Genomic DNA, 18,464 nt, shown 5'->3' on the forward strand with positions numbered 1-18,464 from the left:
TTTTTTATTTATTTATTTTTTTTTTTAAGAATTTTAACAGAAACCGTCAGTATTAATATATTATAATATTTCATTTTGTGACTCGCAATTTATTTTAGATTTTTTAATATGTTAATAAATATATTTATATATGGGGGGAATTTAATTGGCAACTTATTTTAGATTTTTATTATTTTAATATATTAATATATATATACTCTTAAAGGGATAGTTCACCCAAAAATGAAAATTTGATATTTATCTGCTTACCCCCAGGGCATCCAAGATGTAGGTGACTTTGTTTCTTCAGTAGAACACAAAAGATGATTTTGATTTCCAGTCGTTGCAGTCTGTCAGTCGTATAATGCATGGCAATGGTAACAAAATCTATGAGAGTAAAAAAAACATGCACAGACAAATCCAAATTAAACCCTGTGGCTCGTGACGACACATTGATGTCCTAAGACACAAAACGATCGGTTTGTGCGAGAAACCGAATGGTATTTATATCATTTACCTCTAATACACCACTATGTCCAACTGCCTTGAGCGCGCGCACGGCATTCGGTGCGTGAGGTGTGTATGCGCTCTGTCTGTGCATGTTTTTTTTTACTCTTATAGATTTTGTTACCATTGGCATGAATTATACAACTGACAGACTGCAACGGTTGGAGTTAAAAATCATCATTCGTGTTCTACTGAAGAAACAAAGTCACCTACATCTTGGATGCCCTGGGGGTAAGCAGATAAACATCAAATTTTCATTTTTTGGTGAACTATCCCTTTAAGTCATCCTGCAGATCCCCTGGTTAAGAATCACTGCTTTATGGTTGACTAGTTTATTATAGTGTTTTATTATTATTATTAGTGATAGTGCTTTAAATACACTGTTTCCAACAATCAATTTAAAGAAAATTACTAACTATAGTTTTTGTGCAATAAAAGGTTATAGTCTATTCTATGTATTTGTTGAATACCTAATCAATGGGCTGTGTGTGCATTCAGTCTGTTCTGTTTTTTATATGTTGATCTTTATAGACATACAAACATGTGTGGCAGTTTTTGTCTCATCTTGCTTTTTTTTTTTTTTTTTTTTTCCAGCATCTTGCGCCATTAGCATTGCATTTTTAATAGGGCTGGGTAAACAATATCGATTTCTCGATTTTAATCGATTCTCATTTTTAGAACCAATATCGATTCTTAAATTTTAAGAATCGATTAGTCTAGTCTGTTTTCAGTTGATGAATGAACAGAACATGTAGCACGCCTCCCATCCAATAATCGCAATAATCTTTGTGCTTTATTACTTTTGATATGAAGCAAAGTCTCAGATTTCAAATGATGTCCATCTTATTATGAGATTCAAAAAATAAATACCGTTTTGGCGCTGTTTAATGTGGCGTGACAGATCGCTTTAGCGCCTCAGTTAAAGAGAAGCGGCAGCACGGAGCGCATGTGAACATCCTCTCTTCCGCTTTAATACCAGTTACAGCGCGAAATAAACATGATCAAACATCTGAAGGTATGTTAAAATGTACAGTACAACTTACTGAAATCCATATCATGTCTCGTGTAATAGCTCAATCAGTGTTTCAACCGCAGAAAGACGTCAATAAAAACAATGTCACGTAACGTCACATTTACCTCAGAAAAACATATTCAGTGACCATAAACTCATTAGTCAGCTAGAAAAATGAACTATAGAGAGCAGCATTCTGATAAATATAGCTATGCACCATTACATATTCATTATAATGTTCTTCAATATTTAATGCATGTTTGAATAAATCAGTTATGACAGCCACGATTTAAATGTTTATATTTAAAAAAAAAAAAAACGAATTGGAGTAGAAATATAATTATGTAATTCTAAACTTTATTTATTATTTTAAAAAAAACATAATTGAGTGTAATTTAAGTGTTTGTATATAAATAAGTTAATTTTAACCTTCATTATTATAGTAAAGTAGTACCAACTGACTCCCATGTGTAGATTACAGCATTAGTTGAGAGATTTTTTTCCTCTAGAAAATTTGCCATGTACTGTAACTGAGATACTACACCCAAAATAATCGATAGCGAATTGAATCGAATCGAAATAGTAATCGAATCGAATCACAAGCATGTGAATAGAAATCGAATCGAATTGTGAAAATTGTGTCAATACCCAGCCCTAATTTTTAAGACTGTCACATTCATCATTTAAAGGCACGTCTCAAGGCCCCTGTATTCTGCTCCATTCTGTTTTTTAACAAAAGACATGTCATATGTGTAATTACCTGACCCTATTTATATGTGGCTTCCTGAATAACTTTTTAATACACGGAGCTGTGTGCTTTTCCACATCCCTGGTTCTTTATACAATAAACAAGTATTCACATGAACTTAAAGGTACACTGTGGCACTTTAGTGGTTAATAAACAAAACTGCAAAACTTGGGGAAGAATTTTGTAGCTGTAAATCTCTCTGTTTATGTATAAGACGAGTCACGCAGGTACTGGGCTACTCCGCAGCGGTTGTCGTCCTGTCGTCTAAAATGGTCCGAATATAAACGCTTATTATAGGTGTACCGTAGTGATTCAGGATAAGACAAAAATACGGTTTGGAAGATGGATTTATGATGTACTCTCTCATTATATAATTTTTGTATATTTTGAACAAAAAAAAGTTACGTAGTGTACATTTGTAGGGATAGTTCACAGGAAAAATATATTCATTTACTCTCCCTTATGTTTTAAGTTAACCCTGGGTCATTATAAACCCCGGGTAAATGGAATCCTGGGTTATCTTGCTTCATGTTTCACACTGCTCATAATTTACCCGGGTTAACAATTAATCCTGGGTATTCATAAACTGACATTTCACATTGTACATTCCTAAACCCTGGGTTATTGTTCTTATTTGCATATTTGCGGTGTCAGTGTCATTGACTGGATGAACGCAGCACGTGACCTGTTTACATAGCTCAAGCATCGCCCTCGTATTGCCGACTGTACTATCGAGTTTATGTACATTTTGGACTATGAAGGTAAGAATGAAACTGTCTCTTCTTCGCTCAAATTGTCACGTTTTCTGTCAGCATTTGACATTTTTCCTCTCAAACGCAGAATTTACTGTTTATATACAATGCGCAGCGTTTCCATGACTGTCCAAAGCACGTGAATATGAGTACGCGATTGGTTGTCTGTTGCTAAGCATCTAACTTGACTGTAACATTCTAACACCACATCGTTTCACATTGTACAATTTTAGCACCACAATGCAGGGTTTACACTGCAAAAGCGGTGCTAACCCTGCTCTGGAGCAGGGTTTCATAACCCCAGGTAACCCCGCTTCTAAATTACAAGTGTGAAACGTTCCTTTACCCAGGGTTAAAATCAGAGTTTAGAACGACGATAACCTGGGGTTAAGCGCAGTGTGAAAAGCCCAGAATGTTTACACTGTTTTTTTCTATACAATGAAAGTCAACATTGGACCTCACGGACATTCATTGAAAGGACTAATATTCCACAGAAAAAGGTCAAACAGGTGAGTAAATGATGACAGATTTTTCATTTTTGGGTGAACTATCCCTTTAACAGAAGAGTCCCCTTGGGTCTTACAGGTAAACTGGTGCACCCTGCTCTCTGTTAGCTGATTGACGTAAATGACTCTTTAACGATCTCAGTGTGAATTGAAATGGCTGATCCTCTGGTCTCAGCAAATTTGATATTCAAGCAGTCAGCCAGATTGCAGTGTACTCTGTCTCTCTCTCTCTCTTGCTCTCTCTCTCTCTCTCTCACACACACACACACACCCTCTCCTCTCTGTCTTTGTGTGTGTGGTGGTATTCTTGCAATTACAGGGTGGGTAGGGGAACAGGCAGAAGGAGAGCCTGCACCCATACAGGCAAGATATAATAGCAGAGGTTTACCACTAGTATGCAGCTGCCAAGTTTTCAAAATTTCAGCCACTATTTATTGCCTCCATAGACCCACTTTTTATGACATGGTCTCGTATACCCATTCTATGTATTTTAAATAGTACGGGTTTTACCTTGTGTTTTGATGATATGAATAGTTCTTAGCGCAGTCATTTGTACAAGCAGTATTAACTGCCATAAGAAAAGCTTAGTGTCTCGATTAACAATTTTTCCATCTGAAATGCGGCAATTTGTGGGCTTTAATGACTGAGGAGATTTTTATTTTCACTGCTCGGTGTTTCTCTCAGAAAGCTGTTTTGCACAGCTCCTTATTCTGTAGCCTATAATTTTTCTGTGTTTTCCAGTGATCTTCATGGAAACGTGTTCATTTGTTTTGTTTTCAGAACACCATGATTTCTTGCATGAGGCAGTGTGCTGTTGTTTACTAACCAAAATTGACCGTTAAAGGAAGAGTTCACCCAAAATTGAAACTTCTGTCATCATTTACTCACCCTTATATTGTTCCAAAGCTGCATGACTTTCTCTCTTCTGTGGAACACAAAAGATCCAGTGTTGTTTTGGACCCCATTGGCTTTCATTCTTCAAATGATCAAATTTTGTGATATTTCTCATCTTTCAACAAGCCTAGTGACTTACTAGGGAGGATACCAAGGAGGCACATGGATTGGAAGTAACGTATCTGTAAAGTGTTTACATGAAGCAATGCAGAATCATAAGTTCATCCACTAGAGATAGCTTTACAGCTTAAATATCAAAATTTTTAATGGAAAAATTCATGTAACAGAAAAAAAAATAATTCTGTTTTTAAACCCTCCAGTACACCTTCTTCTTTGACTTTCCTCATAATTGCATTTTTGTGCATCATGCATTTTCCATTTCCTTTTTTTCTCTTCTTTTTGCAAACTCAGGGATGAGTGAAAATGATTCTCTCTGGTAATCAACAGCATGACACAAATGCTTTCAACAGAGTTTAAGTCTTATTAACTAGAAATTTCCTTCAATTTTTAGGAATGCACTGTCATGAAAATTGTGAAACGGTGCAGAAGTCAGATGATTTGCAATTTGTACCTTTCTAGTACTCTCTTTTAACTATCTTTAAAGCCTGACATATGAGAAATTAATGGCGTATTGAACCTTTATATTATATCATATTAGGTAACACTTTATTTTACAATGCCGTAGTTACACGTTACTACATGTACTTAATATAGTAATAACAATAAATTATGCATAATTACAAGTAACTAACCCTAAACCAAACCCTAACCCTAACTGTAAGTACATGTAGTTAATTAATAGTACGCAGTACTTATTTGAGTAATTACAATGTAACTACGGCACTGTAAAATAAAGTGTAACCTTATATTATATTATATTATATTATATTATATTTAGTGATGTCAAACGCGATTAATCGATTCTAAAAAAAGTTTATATATATATGTGTGTATATTATATTTATAAATATTATATGTGTGTGTGTGTCTGTATATACACATACATATATAAATACACACATATACATAATATAATAAATTTAATAAAATATATACACAGTACACACATTATGTAAACAAACTTCTGTTAGATGCAATTAATCGCGATTAATCGATTTGACAGCACTAATTATATTATATTTTTATGTTTCATTTAATATATTAGACTTTTATGGTAATTTTTTGATCACAACAAAAAGAACTTTTTACAGTATCATTCAATAGTTTGGGGTCAGTAAGTTTTTTTGTTGTTGTTGTTTTTAAGAAGTTAACACATTTATTCAGCAAGTTTAAGAATAAAAAGCATAAACGATTTCTTACCGAATCTAGTGTACATATACTTAAGGTTTTTTTTTTTTTTTTGTAGAAGCATGTAGAGGCATTTATTTGGACAAACCACTGTGCAGTCCTATTATTAGTATGTGTCATCAGTATTTTTGCTCTGTTTACCCAGAATAAGTTTTTTTTCCAGCATTTAGAAATACATTAGCATATTGATAGCTTTCAAGCTAACAAAACTCTTGAATTTGATATCATGGTGTCTTTGAATGAACCCCTGATGGACTCCTCTTCCCAACACCTTTTTTTAATCAATCTCTTCCATTGTAACATTAACTGCCAGCTCACCAGAATATCATGTTTACATGTATCAGCAAATAACTCCATCGTGTTCAAATAAACATGCAAAGGGCACAGACGCAGATTAAAGAATCCTATTAAACAGTAAAAGAACTCCCAAATTGGCTGTTGGTGTTTTTCATCTTGTTCCAGCAACTTTTATTAGGCGAGGTACTCAGACGGTTAGCGGAGAGGACAGTCGGAGCGTCCCGCGGTGTGACGCGGGGGTCTGTATGGTGCTCATTATCAATGTGAAGCACGGGCTGTGTGGCACAGCACTCCCAGCCTGCTGCAGTTGAGAAGGAAGGCCTCCCGCATGGGGCGTAATTAAGGCTGGGGAAAACACGAGCCCTCATTATCTGCCTTACTGGATCTCCCATACTGTACTTCAGTTATGACCTTTCAAAGGTTCTCCTGATGGAAGTGACGTCAGCAAGATTAGACAGATGGAGCTGTTTAAGTGCATATAACATTTTAAACTGATTCACAGTGTAATATAAAAAGGTTTCTGTGAGATGCTTCTAAACTGCTTTGCGTTATTTATACAACAGTTAGTAGTTTCGGTTCTCGAATCAAGAGTGTCAATATAACACTGGTTTGTGTCACTCCACTTGTCTGTGTTTGTTCCAGACAGACAGTTTGTGCATTAGTGGTGGGGATTTTTCGATGACTCTTTTTGCAAATTACAGTTAGTAGGTGTAGTATGCACGAATCATTCAACAAATTTATTCCAAAACGCTGATTCATTCAGGAACGAAGCACCACTTCTGTGTGTTGTTCGAAGACGCTGTGGTTTTGGCTTCGTTTGAAACTATTTGTGTTGGTGGAGCAAAAACAGACAAATTACTCCGTAAGTTACTCAATAATGATTTGGTTAATAATTGGGTTGAACTGTATCATGCTACCTCCTTGTTATTCAAATAGCTTATAAGAAATGGCCCAAGCTGTTGTTTCTAGTTCAAACATGACATTTTTTTTATTAGTAATGGAGGCTTGGACACGGTTTTTATTAATCAGGGGAAAAAATCATTAAAAATCTGCAGCTTTATTTTTAGTAACAGTAATACAGCATTTTGTCCGTCATATAATACGCTTTAAAATTAATTGCATGCCATTTATCAACACAAGCCAATCAGCATTTATTAATATGATATATTTTAGAGTAACAATATAACATCATTTTCAACACAGTCAAATGTATCTAATATGATAAACAGCACTGCATTACCCCACATGCGCTTGACCGGAAGAAGCGGAAGCGGCGACTGCGACGTAATAAAAGTTCCTCTGCTCTCAAGCCGTGTCATGCTCGTCTCTCATTAGCAATCGCTCCAGCAGCCTCGTTCAACTCAAACATCACTCTGCCCTGCGCTGCTTCATACTACAGTAACTAGGGATGCACCGATACCATTTTTTAAGGACCGAGTACGAGTACCGATACTTTTTTCTGATACTCGCCGATACCGATGCCTATACATTTATGATGTTGCAGTTTTCCAAGCACAACACAGTGAGACTAATGAATGTAGGACAGCTTGTTTATTATTACTCTAATGAAACATTTTTATGTGCTTGTCACAAACTTAAAGAACAAAAATGTGTCCAATAACCTTCAAAGGGCATAATTACCAATATATAGAATTGCTGTTATATAAAAAGAAATTTACAAACAAATTACAAACAATACAACAAATACTATAGAGATACAAATTAAATAAACTTGTTTTTCAGATACAGTAGTTTATTTACCATGTATACATTTATTTAACATATTTTGTTGTTTTATTAACATTAATGACAAATATAGGCTACGGTCCCTTTAAGACCGAATATGGATACTGACACATATCCTGTTTTCACCCAAATGTTTACGTCCACTTAAGCCATAACCGACTGTATTTACGTGAGATACTCCGCACGATGGACATTTTGACAACTACAGTATGTTGACCATTCAGGCGCGAGAACTAATCGCGCGCTGTCTGAGAGAACTGGGTTCGCGCGCAAGAAAGAGAGAGTGCGCACGCGAGAGAGAGAGCGCGCTTCTGGTCTGTGTCATTCAGCACGATTTCGCCTGCACTAATCGATAACGAATTGTGAATGAAAGCATGCAGTTTGCAACGTGTGAGTTGTCATCATTAATTTTGAAGTATTTCCACACCCCTGAGGCTGACATTGTTTCTGCTGCTGCCGCCGGTGTCTCTGTGCACGGAAAATTCTGTCAGTTACGTCACGTGAGGTATCGGTCTTTGGTATCGGGGGTATTTTTACGAGTACGAGTACAAGTACACGAGCTTGGTATTGGGCATCCCTAACAGTAACGTTAATAATGTCATCCATGAACATGATTTCTGCCTGAATCCCGTCGGATTATTTTCCCTCTGCGAGGTGAAGACAACATCTCCCATGATTCCGCCCTCAATCTCGGCATCGTCAAGCTATGTTTTTGTTTTGAATTGGCAACCTCTAGTGGCGAAAAACTACATATTGTTCCTTTAAAGCGGCAGATGACAAACCTGCAGTGTTCGCTTAGAATAAACAGAACAATATCGTCCGCTGACACTTATGTTTATCATTATAGTTATCGTTCTTGGTGTGAACGGCCTTTAAAGACAGTTCTTAACAAAAAGTGTTTCAAAACTTTTTTTTCGCATCATTTGAAGTATCAGTATAGAATTTATGTGCTGAAGGTAAGCAGAAAAAAGATTTTGTTGACACTTAGCATTTCCATCAGCTAAACAGTAAATATTTTGATACGTTAAATCAAAAATCTGTTGATCTGTTTCCTGTATCATTATTCCTGATGATCTGTATCTCTCCAGGTGTGTGGGCCAACAAGGTGGTGGTTCCTGAGCAGGTGACTGCAGTGCTGGGGAAAAACGTTACTTTGACCTGTAGGGTGGAGGTCAGCACAGACCTCAGCCTGACCCAGAGTTCCTGGGAACGCCGGATGCCTTCCGGCACCGTCACTTTGGCAGTCTTCAACCCCGTGTACGGCACCTCCATATCTGACGAGTACAGCAAACGGGTGCGCTTCCTCAAGCCTTCGATGCGTGATGTATCCATTGTCCTGGAGGGCGTGAGTTTCGCCGACATTGGGACCTACACTTGTAAAGTGGTCACCTTCCAACTTGGAAACATGCAGGCATCTACAACTCTGGACATTATGGGTAAGTACATCTTTGTGATCTAACAGTTTGTATAATTGCATAATAGACCTCCTGAACCCTATAGCTTGTTGGGTCATTTGTATACCCCTTTTTATTGATGAGGTTTATGTTTTGAAAAATCAATCTATCTATCTATCTATCTATCTGTCCATCTGTCTGTCTGTCTGTCTGTCTGACTATTCTTTGTGAGAAGTGTGACTCCTTGAATATTTATAACAGGCAATAGCAGGCATATCAAAAGGTTCAGGACACAAAGCATTTTATCGCCTTTCACCCATCCATCCATCCATCCATCCAAGTTTTGTTTATTGGTTTTAAGCACAAAAAGTTTTAGCAATAACAAAGCATAGATAAACACATTTATTTACGCATTTATTTATGCAAGGCACTTCAAAGTGATTAACTATCATTCAAAAAATTCTCTATTGAAAACAGGGCTGGAATTATAGGGAAGTTATGATTTAGAAACTTGTTGAAATGGCTTATTTTTGTATATTGTAATTATAGAAGGGGGTAGAAACACCCTTCAAATGGCCCCTTTTCTGCTTGAGTGAAATGAAGTGTTGTCAAACGCTACAGAGATGACAAAAATATCTGTCACACACTGGCATGATAGTACATTCCTTGTTCTGTTTTGTATTGCGGGCCACCATTTTTTTCTCCTTGTTTATTTCCTGTGTTCCTGCAAAACAGAAGCTAATCTTTTCCTTATTGCAAGTGGTAACCAAAAGTTTGAATTTTATCAATCCAGTCTGTAATGGCATTACAGATTCAGACGTTAAAGCAACGGCATATTTTTCCATGGCTTTTTAACAGAAAAAGGAGAAAGTTACTCAAAACCCTAAAACTATAAAAGTCACTGGCCAATCATCTGCTTCGAGCTTGTGTGTTTTTGCACACAAGCTTAAAGCCGCCATTCCTATTCCTGTATATTTAATAGTGATGAATCATCGCTGGAATTCTCAGTGACCGTGTGAGTTTTTACAATAAAAAACATCAGATGTGGCACGCAAGCTAAGCGGTGTAATTTGTACCCACAATTCATTCTCTTCTTTTTTTTAACATCATTATTTTGCTTTCACTTGCAGTCCATTATAATGACAGAAATTATTTGAGGAACAGTGGTTTTGGCAACAGCCGTGGTCTGCAACCCAGAACAGGAATGTCTCGGGTCTGGATTTATGTAGGCGAGGGTGACCCAGCCCTAATTCCTGCCCGGTCTGATGATAAATCAATACCCTTGCCCTCTCCAGGGCCTTCGCCCACCCACAACCTGTACCATCAGATCAGCTGGCTCTTTATTTCTTCTATCAGGAGGGTTGGGTGTGAATGAGCTGCCAAGATGCCCCTGTAAGCTCTGAGTCAGCAGAGCTCCAGCGTGATGCAGATAGGGTTCAGGTTGGATGAATGCAGGGTGGGTCTGATCTTGGCACTCGGATGTCAGCGCTCAGTGATGCACTGTGGTTCCCCCCCATTCAGGTGCCGCAGGGCTATATTTAGCATTAGGGGTCCCTGGGGTTATTTAAATTTCTTGTATACAGGACCGGCCTGTAAACAGAGTAGAACAGGTGTGTGGAGCAGACGGCCTTGCGTGTTGGATTAAGTTGACGTTCCTGGCCCACATGGTAAAACTGTTTCTTAAGAGCACAGCTGTTGCAATTCTCTAGAGAGAGTGATAGAGAAAGGAAAGAGGGAAAAGGACAAATGAGAATAGGATTCATATGTTTTTATTAATGAAGGCTAGAATGACTCATTTGATTTGCAAGAGCTCAAAGTAAAAGTTAATTAACTAAATATTTTATGTTAATTACTATCAAAATGTATGAGTTAGCTAACTCCGTACTTCAAGTTAGGAGCAATTAACATGCATGAGTACTATAAACTCAGAACTTGATAGTTCTGCTTACTTAAAATTGGGAACATCATAACTCAAATAATTTGATGTAACTGATTACCTCAGATTTTTTGAGTTAGCCCAACTTATTCGGGTTTACAGTGTGGCTGCGTTCACAACACATTTCACTGTGCGCCAATCTCAAAAAAATCACATTGAATCTGAACAATTTTGTGCCGATTTTCATGCAGAACACTACTGGATTTTTACACTTTAATACTTTTATTAAGCAAGGATGCTTTAAATTGTAAAAACAGAAATATTTTGTAACATTATAAATTGATAAATGCTGTTCATTTGAACTTTCAATTCATTAAAGAATCCTGAAAAAATGATGTGTCATGGTTTCCACAAAAATATTAAGCAGCACAACTGTTTTCAACATTGCTAATAATAATAAATGTTTCTTGAGCAGCAAATCAGCATATTAGAATGATTTCTGAAGGATCATGTGACACTGAAGACTGGAGTAATGATGCTGAAAATTCAGCTTTGATCACAGGAATAAATTAAAGGAATAAATATATTCAAATAGAAAACAGTTATTTTAAATTGTAATAATATTTCAGAATATTACTATTTTTACTGTATTTTTGATAAAATAAATGCAGCCTTGGTGAGCATAAGACCCTTCTTTCAAAAATATTTTTAAAAACTCTTACCGAGTCCAAACTTTTGAACGGTTTTGGAAATATTTTAAATTTTAACGCATATTTGTCAATAATCATTTAGACCAATAAATGCATTATAATGTCAATAAAATGTAGTTATTTTGTGATATATTGTGATTATTTCAATCACTTGTCAATTAAAAAAACAATTGTATTTAAAAAAATATTTACTATCTAAAATAAAACGGATATGTATAAAAGTATCTGTTTAAAAAAAATGCACATTTGCAGTATATAGTTATTAGGATTATTTTAAAAAGCATGTCAGTTATGTTATCATGGAAATGTTGATGCATTTAAGACTATAAGTTCTTCTAATTTCATGTAACAATAAAATATGATATTATAGTATTTTATAAACAAACAGGGTAAGGTGTTATATGCATGTGTGTTGCTAGACCAGTGATATGGGCCACATTTATAATGTCCTATGGAAAAAAAAAAGAGTTGAATTAGAGCAGAACATCAAAATTGGACACTGGCTTGTAGTGCAAGTGCAACCTTTGAGGTGAGTGCTCTAATGTTATTTCATAAATAAAAACATTAGTCGAAATTGAGTCAGTTGTTTTAATTCAACAAGTGTGGTGTTTTATTGCTTAGGGCAGCTGAACAAATCATAGCAGCAAAACATTTCACAATGATTGATTCAGCTGTAATATACAATATGTCTTTCCTCTTGTTCTCTGTAAATCCATGTGGACTCTCTCAGTGATATTAAGACACTAATATGCCACTTTTCTGTAGAGACAGAATCCACTCAGAAGCACTCAGGGATGTTGTGGTACTCCAACCTCAGCACTCAGTAATTTCAGATCATCCATATTTAATGTGAATTTGTGGGGTTGGGGTAATCAATCAATTATGAGTGTACAAAGGCCTGTTTTTGTTCCTTCCTTATTTATTCATCTTGTTGTATATCATTGTAGGTTCAATATCAATAACACATTTTGTACAGCTCTTCCTGACCCTTCTACATTTGTATTATTTATTTCTTGTTTTCTTGAAGGCATTTTAATCTTGTAGTGAAGTACTGTAATAAAAATTTATTCATTTTATTTATTTTCTTTTTAAATGTATTTAGTACCATTCAAAAGTTTAGGGTTGGTAAGATTATGTTCACCAAGGCTGCATTTATTTGATCAAAAGTACAGTAAAAACAGTAATATTGTGAAATATTATAACAAATTAAAATAACAGTTTTCTATTTTAATATATTTTAAACTGTAATGTATTCCTGTGATACAAAGCTGAATTTTCAGCATCATTTCTCCAGTCTGCAGTGTCACATGATCCTTCAGAAATCATTCTAATATACTGATTTGCTGTGCAAGAAACATTTCAAATATTAATGTTGAAAACAGTTGCGCTGCTTAATATGTTTTATGGAAACCTTCGAAAGAACGGCATTCAAAATAGAAATTTTTGAAACATTATAAAGGTTTTCACTGTCACTTTTAATTAATTATTTTTTTTTTTTTTTTTTTTTTTTTCATTTGCTAAACAAAAGTATTAATTTCTGTTTTAAAAAAAATCTTACTGACCCCAAACTTTTGAATGCTAGCAAATTTATAAAAATAAAAATATTTTTATTCTCAAATGCCTTCACCAACATATAGAAAGTTGAACTTTTCTTATTAAATAATATGCATTTAAAAAAAAAAAAAAAAAAAAAAAAAGATTTAACTATAGAAAAACAGTTTAAAAATAACATTTTTTTTTTTTTTAAATGTGGTGAAAGTTTTAGCCTGATAGCATCTCTGATTTTAGCGTTCAATTTTTTTTTTCATCCCTTTCTCATTTTTCCCTTTAGCTGAGCCAAAGGTCTATGTGTCTCCTGGCTCCTTGTCTCTGCTGGATGGAGATGGTGAAACACTGGTGGCGACATGTACTGCTGAGAGAAGTCGCCCAGCGGCAGAGGTGTTCTGGGAATCAGACCTGCCGGGTCAGACAACAGTCTTCTCCCAGACGGAGCCTGAAGGCACTACCACCACTTCAGTACACTACCTCTTGGCCCCCACCCGAGATGCATTTGGCCAGTCCCTCAGCTGCGTTGTTCGTCACCCAGCCCTATCCAAAGATTTCCGCATTCTCTACAGGCTCAATGTGTCTTGTGAGTGTGAATAGCTTTTATTAATGCTCTCACAGTAGAAGAATGATATTCTTGTTTTGTATTTCAAGAGTTTCATGAGTTTACAATGAGCACTGATCGCTCACTTTTGCCACTTTCAATACAGGAGTTATTTTAACGCTTAATCCTCGATGTGCTTTCCTTTGGCATCTTGAACTGTTGGCTCCCGTCTGTTTGAACGGCGCGCTGCTTAATGGAGGTGCTTTATGAAATATTGATCTGAGCACAGCAAGGGCAACAACAGGAGCGGAAATACAAGTGGGAGAGTTCATACTGACAGAGGGAGGCTTTAGTACTCAATAAATCACAAATTGCCTTCCACAGTGTTTAAAAGTGAGAAAACTACTTTTGAGCTTTACAGCCTCATACATGTATTAATACTAATGGTTTAATCATAGACAGAGCTAACCATGCAAAAATGTGATTTCCAGTAGCAATATCTAAATATCCTTAAAATGCAATATTATTTACTTGAAGCTAAATTTTAAGAAAGTAAGTCTTGTTTGAAACATAAATCTTACATAAATTTAGTGATATCTATGCTTAAAATAAGAGCAAAACAATTTGATATTGCATCAAGAAATCTAAATATTATCTTAATATAATATTGCAATTATTCTTCTCAAGTAAATTTGTTTTACATTTTAAAAATGTTGGTAACACCTTACAATAAGGTTCATTAGTTAACATTAGTTGACTACATTAGTTAACATAAACTAATAATGAACTGCTCATATACAGCATTTATTAATCTTTGTTAATGTTAACTTCAACATTTACTAATACATTATTAAAATCTAGTTAATGCACTGTGAACTAACATGAACAAACTATGAACAACTGTATATTCATTAACTAACATTAACAAATATTAGTAAATACAGTAACAAATGTATTGCTCATGGTTAGTTCATGTTAGTTCAAACATTAACTAATGTTTAACTAATGAACCTTATTGTAAAGTGTTACCAAAATGTTTATATATTTTACTGAAAAAGATGGAAATCTCAGATTTTTTGCAATGTGGTGTTTAAATGGGCAACTGTGGTTTACATTGTTCAATAAGAAAGTAGAACACTATCCATGTTGATAAGAATTTGATCATGTTGTTGTTGTTATATAGACTGCTGGGGTTGAATCTCAAGGCTCCCTGTTTCACTTCTGAATCTCTCAATATCACACGTCAGTTTATTTTCTCAGCCACAGCTAAGCCTCAGTATCCTGAGGTTTTGTGTAATTGAGTTAGCCAATCACGCCTCCCCTTGCTGTTTCTGGGATTCAAGTCCAAAGCGTGAGAATGGGGTCATGCTCAATTTTAATGTCTCATTAAAATAATTTTTAGTTTCATTGCTTGCAAATAAAAACATAGTTATAGAAAACATAGTTTATTGTTCATTTTAACCTTTAATATTGTAGTAATGGACCATATAGTTAGTTTACAGCATTAGTTAAGGGAGTTTTTTTCTTAAAGGGATAGTTCACCCAAAAATGAAAATTCTGTCATTTACTCACCCTCATGTCGTTCCAAACCCGTAAGACTTTCATTCATCTTCAAAACACAATTGAATATCTTTTAATGTAATATAAGAGATTTCTGTCCCTCCATAGACAGCTACACAACTCTTTTTGAATTTTTTGAAGCGTCAAAGTGGTAGTTGCATGGACTGTCAATGGAGGGACAGAAATCTCTCGGATTTCATTTAAAATATCTTAATTTGTGTTTCGAAGATGAACGAAAGTCTTACGGGTTTGGAATAACATGAGGGTGAGTAATTATAATTTTTGGGTGAACTAACCCTTTAAGAAAAATTATATTGTACCTGATATATCAAAATTGAATCAGGATTAAATATGTGTCAATATCCAGCCCTAAAAATATCCTGTTTTGTGTTCTGGGGAAGAAAGAAAAGGATTTAAATTTTGCTAAGCACTATATATTTTTATAGCAAGTTGATATTCATGTTCTGCCTTTTAATTTCATGCAACAATGATTTAAATTATGTTACAGTTGCTCCAGATGTTATGGTGATGGGCCAGGAGAATGTATGGTACGTGGGACAAAAAAATGCACGGCTGGATTGTAGAGCCAGTGCCAACCCACCTGCTCTTTTGTACCTCTGGACCAGGTCTGTGCTCTCATCTACACTACATTTTGTTACCTCTAATCTTATTAGACATGTCAATTCAATAGTAAAATCTAGCTATGGTTGTAGATGATCATTCTTTTTCTCATTTTGCTTAGAGGTTAAGATTTTGAGAGAATCAATGAGAGAAATCATTGCCTACTGCCACTGCAGTTAATTTTTTTTTTCATCTGCTGAACAATGGTTAGTGCAATGGTAGCTCAAAGGTGTTTACTAGCCGGAGCGAACTTTTCCAGAAAGTTTGGCAAACTGTTTCAGACTTTGTTTTGGCCTGATTTTGTTGTAAATATTGTCACACCAGTTCTTTCTTCGATTTTGCTCTAAGTATAATGGGGCCTTCAAAGGTTGCTTCCGGGTGACTTCCTTCTGCAAAACTTGTTGTCAACAAACTCTAAACTGATAATCTGTCTGTTGTCACTCCCCAGGCTGGACGCACCAATGCCTGCAGGTGTGGACACATCTAATGGCAGCCTGCTGTTTACTCGTCCTTTAAAGCTGAGCGACTCTGGACAATACAGGTGTGAAGTTCAGAACGATGTTGGGAAGAGCTTTGAGAATGTGCGCTTCTTGGTACTAGGTGAGAAGTTTCTCGTAACCTTTCAGATCCACACATACAAGTGATGATGTTTAGTCCATGGAGGGCCGAAGTTTGAGGAAAGATCACTGGGTGATAAATTATGTCCTGACATTTGCTCTTCCCTCTTGAAATACACACCATTCATACTTACCCACACAGTTATTTACTCAAGTGAGGCATTGAGGCATAAACAGTATACAAAGTTGCTGACTCTGTGACGCTGGATAAAAATGACAAGGTTGACAAACATTGTTTTTTGTGCACCACACACATAGTTCTCCATAGTGCATGAGAGAGTTGACTCAGTTGATATTTAGTTTGCTATTAAAAATAATGGGTAAAATAAATTTATGATTTCATTGAGTAATAGAGTGCTGCAGGAATGAGCTTTAAAACCCAGAAATAAGCATGTTTGCACATCCAGTTCCATCAAAGTAATTTATTTATTTTTGAGTTTTAAATGCCTGAAATAAGGTTTGTGGTTAACACAAGCTCAAGATATTTTCATGTTTTATTCTATGACATAAAATACAGCAGTAATACCCCACTTTTTTTGAAGTTGCTATATTTTGAAAAGTCTATCAAATGGCTAACTAAACTAAACAAACTAAACTAAATACTCGAACTAAAAGCTTTTATTTCTGGCAAATGTATTTAGGCTTTAAAATGTATAAACATTGTTATCATTTGTGAAAATTATCATGATGAACAAAACATGTATGAATCCTAAACTTTTGATGGCCACACAACTTAATTTATGCAATAATCCAAAAGCCAATGGAAAAATCCTGTTGGGTTTTTGTAGAGGGAACCAGGGTGATGCCAACTTCCAGGTTGGCCGATAAAATTATGTCATCCCTGCAGAACCCTATGTATTGATATTTTTAGATTGATTTCTTTCACTTTGTCTACCTTGTTTGATTTATTTTTTCACTTAACTTTCACTAAACTTGCAGTGCATTCTGGTAAATTCTGGAACAGCTTGGGAAAAACCTGACAAACTCACAGGATGTTTTTCTGTGTTTGGCATTCTGTTGTTTCTTAATGTCTATTCATTGAGTCAGACTGTATTTCCTGTTACTGAATAGGTGAATTCCTGAATCTCTTGTTGAAACCATTTTAAAAATACCAGAAAGAAAGAAAAAGAAAGAAGCTGGCCGAATGTGCCAGAAGGGTCTACATTTGGCCTGTGAGGTTTCTGCAATGACGTAAATAAAGTTGGATCAAACTCGCAGCAGTTTCAATTCAATCAGCTATATGCTGCTGTGCTTTTTACCACATGTTTGGCTCTTCCTCAGGCAGCAAAACATGAGGAAACTTTATCTTGTAGCTCAGTGATGGGCAACTTCAGTCCTGGAGGGCCACTGTCCTGCAGGGTTTAGCTCCAACCTTGATAACCTGATGTAGCTCTTGTGGTCAAATCATAATCCAAATATTGTGGCAGGTTTTCAACTTCAGTGGTGCACAAACTTGGATGTCGGAAGGAATGATATAGGGAAAATCAGGAACTGGGCTCCTGTTTTTTGGAGAAGTTTAGAGTGACTTTCTTAAAATGAATGTTGTCCCTAGTTGACGTCCTATACAGGAAATGGATACACCAAATAGTTCCACATTTATACCAGCCAAAAGAGCATTATTTTTAACATCCTCTCCCTTTTTAATGTCCCCTGAAAATCCCCTGGAATTATGCACAACAAACTAATGTATTCTGTAAAACAGGTTGCATCGCTTCCAGTTCAGGTCTTTTGTATGTGCTTTGTTAAATATAAAGCTGTTTTACTCAAGATGCCTTCAAAGGAGCTATCAAAGATGATGTCCATCGCATATGCTGATTGATCTAAAAAATTTTAATTTTTCTTCTTCTC

At 35.7% G+C, this 18,464-nt stretch overlaps 1 protein-coding gene across 2 annotated transcripts in view; it reads left to right on the forward strand.

Moving 5' to 3' along the window:
• The window catches only part of nectin3a (nectin cell adhesion molecule 3a), a 43,835-nt gene that overhangs the window by 20,845 nt on the left and 4,526 nt on the right, over window positions 1-18,464 (forward strand). For both annotated transcript variants that reach the window (XM_051863535.1, XM_051863536.1), the window contains 4 exons: window positions 8,838-9,185; window positions 13,561-13,860; window positions 15,887-16,004; window positions 16,448-16,599. In XM_051863535.1, the coding sequence (XP_051719495.1) occupies window positions 8,838-9,185; window positions 13,561-13,860; window positions 15,887-16,004; window positions 16,448-16,599 (918 nt within the window). The remainder of the gene's footprint in view (window positions 1-8,837; window positions 9,186-13,560; window positions 13,861-15,886; window positions 16,005-16,447; window positions 16,600-18,464) is intronic.

The sequence above is a fragment of the Ctenopharyngodon idella genome, chromosome 15 (assembly GCF_019924925.1).
Source record: "Ctenopharyngodon idella isolate HZGC_01 chromosome 15, HZGC01, whole genome shotgun sequence".
In the NCBI taxonomy this organism is placed as follows: Eukaryota; Metazoa; Chordata; class Actinopteri; order Cypriniformes; family Xenocyprididae; genus Ctenopharyngodon; species Ctenopharyngodon idella.